Source organism: Tachypleus tridentatus, chromosome 13, assembly GCF_004210375.1.
Source record: "Tachypleus tridentatus isolate NWPU-2018 chromosome 13, ASM421037v1, whole genome shotgun sequence".
Lineage (NCBI taxonomy): Eukaryota > Metazoa > Arthropoda > Merostomata > Xiphosura > Limulidae > Tachypleus > Tachypleus tridentatus.
Window position 1 is genome coordinate 201619979 of NC_134837.1, and position 13464 is coordinate 201633442.

Sequence of the window (13464 nt, forward strand, 5' to 3'; positions counted from 1 at the left end):
TTTGAATGTTGATACAATTTTTATAACGAAGATTTGTCAATGTTACTAAAAATGGGCTAGACGAAGTGTGTGATATATTTTGTGATTAATTCGGAACGACGGTAAGTCATTGATATACTTTTTCTGAGTTAGAAGTATAAAAATGCAAAGAAAAAGAAAAAATTCAGTTATAACTCGTGCATTTAAAAAAGGGATGTACGTAATTTTTTATTAGTTCGACTATCGTTGCAACTAATGAATAATCATTGAGGAAGTGAATAATGGTGGTTACTCTTACTAACTTTGCTAGGGTTAGGTTCTACTGGAGAAACCGGTCTGTTCATTTTATTTTATATTTATAATGTGTACAGTGTTACAAGTAGTAGTGTTATTACTAGTAATACTAATAGTACTACAGTAAGTACTATTACCCGGTATTAATAGTAACTGTACAGAGACGTGGATATTTAAACTGTACGTTATTACAAGTTTATATTACTCATGAGGTAATTGTACCAGTATTAGTAAACAGAGGCGTGGTTGTTTTTGTATTTTTTTCTAATCTTAAATTTATGTTGTCACATTGCAGCACAAAAATACCTCTATCTTGTTATTCCATTGTATAATCTTATAAGCTTTAATAACATTACCATTCTTTTCTCAAGATTTCTTAATCTATTACAGATAAATTTTCTCCTCAGAATCACTCTAGTCCAAGACCTTTACAGTAAAGTCAGTATAATTCTTTAGAGACTAAAAACAGTATTAGAGCTTAGCAAATGGAAAAAAACTAAAACATTTTATAAGATAATTGATTTCTTAAAACATAGGAAGCAGTGTTTCTGAAATTTCTGTTTTTGTTTAAGAAAAAAATTCATTTTAAAGTTTAGGAAATATTGGAGACTATGGATTGTGAAATCTTCTGTCAAGATTTGCTTCAAAAATTTATGTAATTTAAGGCAGTAGTGGAACTGACACTAAAATTGTGTAAGACAGGTACTGTTCGGGATTTGTCAGGTCATCCCTTAAGTATTGTCTGATTTTAGGTTCAGAAAAAGAGAAAAGATTTCAAATGCTTTTAATGTTATTTAATCAATAATGTATGTTTCATTATTATCAATTACTTTCTGCCAATGATTCACAAGCTTCTGAATTCCACTTCTATAAAATTCTTGGGGTTTGGAGGTAAAGAATGTAGAGAGGGTAATTTTGACATCTTCATATGATCCAGGCTCTTTTCAATCAATATAGTTCTGCAAAATTCAGAGCAAATGATAATCCTATGGGGCAAGGTCTGGAGAATAAGGAGGATGTGGAAGTTTTTCCCGGTCTAGCTCTTCAGTCTTTGCATATATGATCCTTGCTGTATGGAACTGTGCATTATCCAGGTGTAACACAACACCTTTATAATTGATCAAAGCAGGCCTCTTTTCTTTGAGTGCAACATTCAGGCACTATAACTATTGACAATAGAAGTATGATGTACTTGTTACAATACGTGGTAGCTACTCACATCAACAATATCCCATGAAATGCTTAACAAGACTTTCCTCGGATGGAATTCCATTTTGAACTGTGCTTTAGCCAGTCTACCTGCATTGAGCCATTGTCTGTGGCAATTGACATTTTCATAAAATATCAATTTTTCATCTCCAGTCACTAATCTGCCCAAAAAAGGTGTTATGTTCATGAGAGTGCAGAGAAGGTTGCTTTAAGGTTGGCTTCTGTCAAATCATAGGAAACCCATTTTCCAAGTTTTGACACCTTTGCAATCTGTTGCAGATGACAGTAAACTGTTGAATTGGTTGAATTAAGCTTCTGTGCTAGTTCTTCAACTGTTACAGCACAAGTCATCATTAAACTTAACAAGACAACCTAACGTGGTGCATCTCTTAAGCTTTAGTCACCTGATCTGACTTCTGAACCATCTTCATTTTCTTTCATTGAGAGACTCCTTGCCATAAACACTTTGAACGTTTCATGTAGTTTCTGCTGCACTATTGCCTTTTTTTAAACTCATAAAGCATTATATACTTAATGTGCTCTTCAGACACATCCATCTTCATAATGGCTTACTTGATTTATGATCTGAAAAAGTGGAGTTGGATTAGTTTCTTTTGTTTGTCTGAACATTTTTATACATGTCCTACTACATATTTTAGGCATTAAAACCTTCTACAAAGACAGAAATTATGATGTACTTTCTGTATTAAATTTTTGGACATTACTTATGTCATTAAAAGTCACTTTTCTAAGTATGCATGTTTGTATATTCATACTATGATATTGATGTAAGTTAGACAGGATTTTTAATGTGTTGTATTTTCAATGACTAAATTTGCTAGTTATTAGAAATACTAAACTTCTGACATGCTAAGATTTTGTATCATTGAATGAATAACTTAGCAGTTTTAGATTGTGAGGGTCAATCACACACTTTGTAAAACAATAAATATCCACTATCAACGTTGATGGGTAAAGAAAACTTTATTAATTTTCCAATTGAGGTCAATTTCTTGGAACAAAATATACTGTAACAGGCACCTCAAAGATGATGATGTATTATTTACCAAGTAACAGCAAATTTACTCTGTGTGTTAACCATAACACTTTAAATTATTTCATTTTTAACAATAGCTAAACTTTTTACTTTTTTAATACCAATGTTTGTGTATCACTAACCAGAGGGAAAAACATATGCATTAGAATAGGGGAGGGCCTCCTATTTATAATAGAACACCCACTTTAGTACCATGACTACCTTTAAATATTTATTTGATTACAACTTTTCAAGTTTAACTGTGTTTTTGTACACATTAGTGACTATAAATAGATAATTTTTTGAAGATGAGATGTAGTTAAAATAAACTAGAAAGTGGAACAAGTTGGTAACAAATCCATTTCTTGTCTCACCTTACACTGTATCAGAGTTGACCCAAATTCCCACTTCAATAAAATAAAATTTCTGGATGGCCCTTGGTTTTTCCTTGATTTCAACAAGTATACACCTAACAAGTTTAATCCACTTCTAATTTTGCTCTTCCCACCTGCTTGTCTTCCATTTGTTACCTACGGACAGTGATGGTCACTTTCGTGTAATCTTTTTTTAGTACACATAGCAGTTAGCTTAGTTAATTCATAAAAATTATAAAACAAATGTGTAATTTTAAAATTCACTTACAGTTCAGGTTATCATTTGGTTGAGATGGGTAAATTTAATTACAGTGCTTCCCACTGGAGGCTGCAGCACCCTTCAGACCACTTGCCTGTTGGGTACCTCCTAAAATTTTGTCATTTTCTAACTGAACTGAAAGCCCAAAAGGTTCATGTGTACTCCTCTTCTTAACCTCTGTTAGTTTTAAATGTATGAAACAATTCTGTTCTATCCCTTCTATCATCATTGTTGTCTTTTCCAGACCTTAAGTCATAAATGCGGCAGCTATGAAAGTTCTCTACTGTGTTACATCTTATGTCAGTTCTTCAACTTTGTCCAGATTTTTTTTTTGTATCTGTCTCTATTGTACTCTGTCAAGTATTTTTCCATGTACCAGAAAGATTGAGCTAGTCTTTGATTATGTTTTTATAAGACTGGTATCTAAGTTGTATATTATTCTATCATAACAGCTGAAATTTGCTCTCTTTCTAGTGTATCGTAACTTATTCTGTTTGGTACGTAGATAGGTGAACAGTTCACTAAACTGTTTCAGTACATGTTTTTAAAGAGCTCACAGACTTGCATGTATGAAGTCCATTCTGTATGTTATACAGACCTCGCTACTAGTTGTACACATTTGAGACGTATGTCCCATTTTGGTCATTCTTGGTGCATGCAGATAAAACTGGGATTGCATTTCTTGTTGCTACCTTGTTGTGTATTGGGTGTTTCAGTAATTGGTACCATACATACAACAGTGACCAAATTTGAAGACAGGTTTATTCTTTAAAACCTGAATATGACTGTATTAACTGATTCATCGCAAAGGGTTTCTTGTATATGAGGAGGTGAGTGTTACTAGAGGCCAGTTATAAATGATGGACAATACTGCAGTGATGAAAAACATATAAAGCAAAGGTAAATGTAGGTACATGATGTCAGTCAGTTTGTAAGACACAATAAGCTCTGGATGTGATAATGACTCTAATTATATAGCCACAGTTTTAATTATAAAGGAAATAAATTAGCTAGTTAGAAATTCAGCTGATAAAAAGCAACCATGACCTGGTAATGATGTACACTGTGACTATGATGTGATTAAGATGCACTTTGTGTATTGAAGCATTGTAACCTTGACCTGACCGAGGTACACTTTGTATATAAAAACATTTTAACCATGACCTGTTGAAGCTACATTGTGTGTTACATTGTAACACTGTAACCATGATACGGTTAAGATGGACTTTATGTATTGAAGCTCTGATGCAGATATGCTGTGTATTGGGATGCTATAATAATGACCCAATAAAAAATACATGGTGTATTGAAACACTGACAGTGACCTGATGAAGGTATGTTTCGTGTACTAAAATATTTTAACCATGACCTGATGAAAGTATTCTTTGATAGTATACCTTGTCTATTAAAACCATAACTATGACCTGATGCAGATACACTTCATATATATCAAAACATTTTAACCATGATGTGACTATGATACATTTTGTGTATATAACACTGTTTCTTACCAAATGGTTGTATTAATAAGTGTTGTTAGAACATGGAGTAAGTGTTTCATTTTTTTTATTTCAAATTGCAAGCAACTTTTTCTTTCTTTACAGCTTCAGGTTTAGTGAAGCACAACTATAGTTATTCTTGCTGAAGGACCTGAGAAGAGTTTTACATCCATTATGAAAAACTGGAAATTAAATGTTTGGATATCCTGAAACTGATTCTGTTGGCATTGTTTTGAACTCAAACAGATTTTTAAATATTTATTCTGATTCTTAAATTTTTGTATGTTTGTATGTGTGCAAAAAAGTATGGAAAGTGTAAGGCTTCAGCAATGTTAAAGGACTCTGAACCAGACCTTAATGATTCATCAGTCACAGATAAGCAAGATGCTGCTGAATTAACATCTTTGTCCAGTAGCGAAGAGAATGACTTTGTATCTTGTGCTAGTAAGTTTGGAGAAGAAAAGTCTTTATCTTACAATCGTGGATTTGTTAGATTTTCAAAAAGTGAAGATCAACTGCAGAAAAATAATTCTGTCACAATATTTTCTGATGTTGAAGAAGACATAGCTACTTCTTTAAATCCTCTCTTACGTCTCCACCAAGGGTCGGCCCTTGACATAAAATACAGAAATAGTATTGGTAACAGCACTTTTGAACAAACCTTATGTTCTGGCATCTTTTCCATTTCAGAGAAGGATTTTTTATATCATTCTGCAGATACCTTGTCTAGAAATTGTGATGAGGTAACAAAATTTGATACAGCAGATGGGGATCTGTGGTATCAGGATGTTTTCTCTGAAGAAAGCACCAAAGTACTCCAAAGAGACACCTCAAAGGAAGAAGAAAATGTAAATGATGACAGTGAGGAACTACAATGTTCTCACTATTCAGACAATGTCATCCCAAATGACAGTTCTACCTCAGGTACAGAAGTCGGACGTCCAGATGAAGATCACAGCATTTGGTTTAATGAACTAGAGTCAGAATCTAAAATTTTGGACACTTCTGTAGATAGTGGGTCTTTCAGTATTCCCAAAAAATATGTTTCTGTGGATGGAGTCACAAGCATTGTTGTAGACAGAAATATAGTTTGTCTTCAGGTAACCTCAGAATATCCACAAAACAGAGAGCACATTTTCTCAGGGCATGATGAAAATGCAGGAACAAAAGTTGATCAGTTATCGGATACTGATGACAAAGCAGTAGATGAAGTTCAAGAAACAGAGTGGGAAGACAATAGTGTCTGTGTAGGTATGGTGGAGAAGAATGGGGAAGTTCTTCCATGTGATGCCAAAACTGATGAGGTGGATTTGTTGGTTGATGAAGATGTGGATATAGATGCTCTTTGTGCACCCCAACCTTGCCCTAAAGCTGTAGACATACCTTCTGCATCTCGTTTAGCTAAGAGGCTGTTTAATCTGGAAGGATTTAAAAGGTGTGATGTGGCTAGACATCTGTACAAAAAGTAAGTTAAATAATTCTTGTGTTCATCTTAATTTATTTTAATCTTTACACAATAGTTTTGTTTCAGATTTTCAAAATAATTTGCCAGATTTTCCAACATCTGCTGAATATTTACATGTCTGAAGTGTAAATTTTTTTGTAAAATGGAACATTTAGACGTGTGTAGTGTAGATGTCTTGTGAAAGAGAACATTAGATGTGGGCAGCATAGATGTCTTGTGAAAGAGAACATTTAGATGTGTGCAGCATAGATGTCTTGTGAAAGAGAACATTTAAATGTGTGCAGCGTAGATGACTTGTGAAAGAAAACTTTTAGACGTGTGCAGCGTAGATGACTTGTGAAAGAAAACTTTTAGACGTGTGCAGCGTAGATGACTTGTGAAAGAGAACTTTTAGACGTGTGCAGCGTAGATGACTTGTGAAAGAAAACTTTTAGACGTGTGCAGCGTAGATGACTTGTGAAAGAAAACTTTTAGACGTGTGCAGCGTAGATGACTTGTGAAAGAAAACTTTTAGACGTGTGCAGCGTTGATGACTTGTGAAAGAGAACTTTTAGACGGTGCAGCGTAGATGACTTGTGAAAGAGAACTTTAGACGCAGTGCAGCGTAGATGACTTGTGAAAGAGAACTTTTAGACGTGTGCAGCGTAGATGACTTGTGAAAGAGAACTTTTAGACGTGTGCAGCGTAGATGACTTGTGAAAGAGAACTTTTAGACGTGTGCAGCGTAGATGACTTGTGAAAGAGAACTTTTAGACGTGTGCAGCGTAGATGACTTGTGAAAGAGAACTTTTAGACATGTGCAGCGTAGATGACTTGTGAAAGAGACCTTTTAGACGTGTGCAGCGTAGATGACTTGTGAAAGAGAACTTTTAGACGTGTGCAGCACAGATGTCTTGTGAAATACATCATTTAGATGTGTGCAATGCTGATATCTTGTAACAGAATATTTACACTTGCACTTCTGCAAGTTTTAGTTATGTTATGAAAGTGTGTGTCTGTTATTTGTGTGATATTCAGCACAGCACATGAAAAATGGAAAACTTGTGTTGATTGAATATCATTGGTGCAATTATAAATCACAGGTATTTGTCCAAGTTAAATAAACTTTGTCGTGTTCTGGCCAGATCACATTCAATTTTCAGTAAAAGTCAAAACCGCACAAAATATTGTTGAATACTATCAAAATGTGGCATGGTTCTTAATAACTCTTTCAAACATCACTATTCATAAGTTTTCAAATAAAATATATTTCTTTATGATATATATGAATAAGTGTGTAAAATAATGTAAACTGGTGTAAATTAAGACTAATACATTTCACTTTTCCTTAAAACAAAAACACAGTAATTGAAATACATGATTTGACAGAGTACATGTTAGTTTTGGCTTTGAATCACATGTTAACTGTTAATTAAAATAATTAAGTATAAACTAAGTAACAGGGAACCATCAGTTTTTTTATTGGTTTGCACAAAACATCTGTTACTACTAAGAATTTGAAACTAGATTTGTAATACCACATATCTCTGCTTGGTTTTATTTGAGAATGATCAAATCAAGTGTATCAGGTGCCTTGCAAATCACTAAGTTCACTTGTAACTGATGTTTCAAATTAAGCAAGGTGAAGTGTTTGTATCATTAAATATTCTAGTTAATTTTGAAAGGTTTCATTTTTTTAAAAAGTCTTAAAGTTTAAATAATTTGTTTTCTTATGGCTGCATCTTTGCTGTTATATTTGACATGTCTCATAAAATAGTTTTCCACTGCCTTATTACTTAGGAAAGAAACATAGAATATCATCGAAAATGATACTTAATATAGTAGGTAAATAAATCCTTGCAAAAAGAGAGGTAGTGTTGTTAACTTTCATAGATGCCAAATTCAGGTGACTAATGCTGATGTTTGAACTTACCTGTTAGTCATCCTGGCAAGTTATAATTAACATTATACTACAGAAAGTCTTTTACAACTTGTATTACTGTAGTTTCTTTCTTACTACTGTAAACTAAGTATAAAAATTGGATTTAATGATATGTTTTTAATTCAAAAATTAAACTTTGTTTTGTTTTAACTTGATTCCTTTTTACAAATTTAATAATTTTACTCTAATTATAACTTTTTACTGGATGTTTGGTGCAGATAGCCTAGTTGCTTTGCACCATAAAATGCCAAACCAACCAACCTTCATAGAGGTTATGTTGAATTTGATTTTCATTACCTGATATGTAAACTGAACTATTAGTGAAAAATATGAGATTTTATAGAGGGATAAAAATATCTCTTGTGAAAATACCATTCTTGGAAATTGTATGTTTTTAATTACATAGCATCATAGCTGTGTGATAAGTGGAATTCCAAAACTACTTATCTCCCCTAATGCTGCAGCTGTTACTTGACTTCTAAGATTTTCTTTCTTTGCCCATCTGAGGATTTTTCTCACTTGCTCCAGTATTTTATTCTCAGCTGCCCTTGGTGATATCTGTCACATGATGCTCTCTATGGACATCAGTGTTCCCTCTACTCTAGTATTTTACACAAGCACCTCACTCATCGCTTATATAATATTGACATTTTTCCGACAAAGCATATGCTAACATGTTTCTCTGTACTATGACTTTTGGAGATACTTTGAGCATTTTTCATGTTACCTCATTGATTTCCATGTAAAAAATGTTTTTCTTTTTGTTTGACGAGTCGATGTACGGCATGAATTTCTGGATTATTGTTTCCAGTAAAGAAGGAAGTTAGATTTCTTCTGTCCCACCTCTGATATCTTGTGTCACTCACCAGTTTGGTGGGGAAGTCACTCTCAGTTGAACCTGTTAGTGAAATTATTTCTAGTGATAAGGGATCATATGTAGGATCAAGTAGTGTTCTTTGAACGATTGTGAGGCTGAATTTGAGGGTGATTCTGCATATTTTAGAGAGAATGTAGATTTACTTTTCTTACATCTTCCTTTATTCAGTCAGTTTCTCCAGAGGCCATTTTGGAATAAGCTGCTTCCAGTTTCTTTTCTTTAGTTGGTTCACCAAGTGTGTGATGTTTTAGGTTTTTCTCTGGGTTTACTTTGAGCCTGCATCTTCCTTGCTGTCTGTAGGGTCTGGGAATGAATACTTACTTTTTTTTCTCTCCCACCATCCACTGATTTATGGTTCTTGCAGGGTGGTTTACTGCTCAATTATGTGAAGGTCTTGTTCACCATGGTTGTCAGAAATACATTATTTAGTCTACCACTGTCAAGTGTACACATATTCAGATTCTCAAAGAATATATCTGCTCCTGGAAATTCAGGCTTCTTAAATAGAGTCAGTAGTTAACCTGAATAGATTACAACTTTCTAAGACTTGTCTCCTTCTGTATACAATACTAAGATATTTATTCACCCTCCAAATTTGGTCTGAAGACTCTCAGGTTCACCAAGTGAATTTTATGACAAGTTGGAATTATTGTTAACATGTACATTGGTTTGATTGTCAACTTCTGCATCCATCCTCTTTGTTGTTGGCATTTCAACTTTGCTTGACTCCTACAGAGAGTCGTAGTTCATCCTCTGATCAAGTGTCCTGATCCCAGACATTGGAACTTTGGTCCATTGACACCCACAGTAGATTCTTTCCATATCTATGAGGTTTATCCTTGGCAGTGGTGACTGTTGTATGCTTTTGGGGTTTGTAGTAGCTTGCTGAGAGTTTCTAAAAGTGTGGAAAACCTTAATCATGTTCATGAGTATTGCAGGTCTTTGAATCAAGATTAGTTTTTATTTCACATATTTGGCACCATTATCCATCTTCTACAGATACTTGTATTTCAGAACTTAATTTCTAGGCTATCAAGATTTTGTTCATTTATAGGGTAGTGAAGATACTTATCCCACTATTTCATGGATGATTGGTTACTGCTGGTAACATCTTGTCAGTTTGTGGAATGTCACACCCAAATTCTAATTTTAGAAGTATGCAAGGAATACTTCATTATCAGAGCTTAGAAATCAGTTCTTATTCCAATATAGTAAGTTGTCTGTCTGGATATCATTTTCAACTCTTGGGCTCAGCCATCTCCCATCTGGCTCCAAGCTATGAAATGGACAGTCTAACTCTTGCTCATTTCTCCTTCTCCCATTGCACAGATAGTATTTTGTTTTTTGATAATTTAGACATTACTGAATTTTTTAAATTTCTTTGGGACAAGACTTCATTGGTTTTTATGCTTCCAACAGATTGTGAACAGTGATTAACCAGATTCCACAGTTTCCTCATTGAAGATCATTATCTTTGATCTTGAGTGGTGATTACTTCAGAACAGTATTATGATGTGTTCCTCTGCTGCCATCTTGTCCAGAGATTTACCTTTCCAAGGATTCCTCACTTCAGAGATGGGATGCATTTCTCAGTGATCATGAATTCCAGGGTCTATGTATGGATAACAAGCTTTTCCTACACAATGTTTTAAAACTTCTCACTGTTCAAATGGCAATGTTTAATGGTCTGGGCTTATTAAGGGGAAAATTGTCAGACTTCACTGTGATGATTCCACAGTAATGTCTTAAATTTCTTGTTAAGGAAGCACTTGTTACAGTGCTCTTTGTTTTTAACTTTGGATTTTTTTTTTCTTGGGACCATTCTTATCGTATCATTCTCCTATCTTGCCATGTTTTTGGGGTGGTGAATTTGATGTCAGATTGTCTCTACCTAAATGGATTCTCCTGACATGATGAGTACTCCATTGCAACATTTTTTGTTGGATTGGCTCTCATTTTGAAAAATTGATGATTGTTATGTTGGCCACTCGCTGGAACACTCAACTACTGACATTCTAATCTTTGGTACCTCACCCTTGGGCATTGGAAATAGATGCATTTTGTCAAAACAGGAATATACCTGTAAACATTTGCATCGATTTGTATGTTACCCAAGGTCCTTGCTTTGATGTGTCTTGACCTTCTGTTGGATCCTGTTGTTAGCACTGGATTGGTGGCTAAACCTTGCCTTCCACTTCTGTGGTATATTCAGGAATGCCCATCTCTGCTTCTTCTTTGGCCATTTCTGTTTAGACACCCATGATCTGAGATCACACACCTATCCATTCTGAAGCTCAAAGTTTAAATATGGAGATTATGTGGTCCTTCACATGATGTTGGTGCTGAATTTCTATGTTGCCATGTCTCAGTCTTTTCTTTGTCCCATGATGAACATTTATCAATAGAAATGGCACATATATTGGCATTGATGTATTGAGAAGAGGTTGAACCCATTTTGACCAGAAGCATCAACCATAACTCATTTTTGACCTAGCTCTGTGACCAGAGTTTTGCATCTTCTACAATCATCTTGTATAAGATACCCCTCTCCCATTTACTACTCATACCCAGGCCTGTATGTTTTCCCCACATGTAGGTAGGAGAAGCACCAGCCTACATGAGAGTTTACTTGTAATATTGATTCAGAGTTGAGGCTTCCCTATCCAGTTGGGTTGAGCATGGTCATTCTTTCAGATCAGTATTGGTTCAATACGTTGTTCATGGAAGAAGATCCACTGTTGCCTTGTAATTACAAATGCAGGATGGTTTAATCCTTGTTCTTGGCTGAGTACAGTTTGTTCCACGTTCTCCCCTTATTTTGGGGGCCAAGTGGAATTTCTTTTGCTAACATGTTTGGGTGGTGAAGTTGAGTATTCACAATTCTAGATTGGATTAGTTCTGTTTCCTCAGATTGAATAAGGAATACAGTAACCCATCATTTTGAGTTTGATATGTTACTTTTTGGACTTTAGTGTTGTTTACTTTATCGTCATAACTCTGGTGGTGTGGAACACATCACTTTGTAGCTGCAGGTAGGTATACACTCATAAGTGTGTATGTAATACATGTATATATACATATATATATTGCATTCCAAATGCCCTAGCCACCAATGTGGGATATTAACTAACCATGGCCCTATAATTCCTACCTCTAGCAGTTGAACCTCAGCTATTTAGTTTGGGCTTGGCTTATGGTAATGACAGAGTATGTCAAATTTCTACCTGAATGGTATGACTTAGATTCTGGATGATGAGTATACTTATTCTGGATGTGGTGTGGTTCCCCCATTAGGATGCTAATCTTCTATTGGCACATCCATGATGTATGAAGGTGAATTTTGAATGGACAGTGTTCTCACTGACCCTTCTACTTTTTCAGTGTAGGATGTGTGTTTTGGAAGTGAATGCTTTCTTAAATTGAAAATATTTGCAGTGATACTTACCTTCCTTGCACTCTCCCTCCCTTTGTTTCTACTAAGAGACTGTGGGTTCAGTTAATTTAAAAAAATAATATTATCTAATGAGGTGCTTTATACTGTACCAGGATAGAGGGTACATCGATGTAGGTGGAAAGGGTCACAAGATAGACATTGCCATGGGCAGTTAAGTGAGGAGAAAACTGGAGAAAACAAGAAAAATTCAGACCAATGCTTAGATGGATAAAGGAAGTTAACACTAGCAGTCAAGTAATAGCTGTGGTGTAAGTAATACTGGAAATACATTTTTAATTTTAGAAAATGTTCACTTTGATAATCAGTCATTGGGATCATAAATCAGTTGTATTCAACTGATCGATTTTCTGTCATGAAGCTTGGAGGAATAGAACCATCAAAAACAGATTTTATAAGTGTATTATTTTGTGTGTCACAAAACTTAGAGTAAGCATACAAACTTATAATTATTGAAAATAATTCTGTGAAATCAGAATGATATTATTTTGATAACTTTAATAAATGTATTAATTGGATATACTAATTTAAATTATTTGAATATATTCTCAAAAATAATTTAATTTAAATTAATTGATTGTTTTATGTGATGGTAGTTGCATTAACCACTCATTTATATTTATCATGGTTACACCCTTACTTGACATTTTGTATGCATCAAGAAATGTGATATAGTGTAATACAAGTGATTAACATCTAATTCTTCAAGGAATCTTACTAAAACCAACTATTTTTCAACCTGTCTGTCTGTGTGTCTGTTTTAGTGATGGATTCAGCATAGCAGTAGCTGAAGAATACCTAAAGTTCTTCGTCTTCACAAGTATGAGATTGGACGAAGCACTGCACAAGTTTTTGAAAGAATGCTGTCTGTCGGGTGAGACCCAGGAACGTGAGAGAATACTGTACCATTTTTCTAAACGGTATTATGACAACAACCCAGGAAGTTTCAAGTCTCTAGGTAATATTTCAGGTTTGAATTAAAACACCAGTGTAAATGTTAATTGACAAAGCAATAGGATATACACAGTAGTACATGTTAGGTATAAAACAGTAGTATGTATAGAGTAGTACAGGTTAGGTATAAAACAGTAGTATGTATA

General features: G+C 34.4%; 1 protein-coding gene across 2 annotated transcripts in view; it reads left to right on the plus strand.

Moving 5' to 3' along the window:
• The window catches only part of LOC143236795 (PH and SEC7 domain-containing protein-like), a 43574-nt gene continuing 30110 nt past the window's right edge, over positions 1-13464 (plus strand). For both annotated transcript variants that reach the window (XM_076475358.1, XM_076475357.1), the window contains exons 1-3: positions 1-101; positions 4756-6115; positions 13129-13322. In XM_076475358.1, coding sequence (XP_076331473.1) covers positions 4941-6115; positions 13129-13322 — 1369 coding nt within the window. In that variant the 5' untranslated portion in view covers positions 1-101; positions 4756-4940. The remainder of the gene's footprint in view (positions 102-4755; positions 6116-13128; positions 13323-13464) is intronic.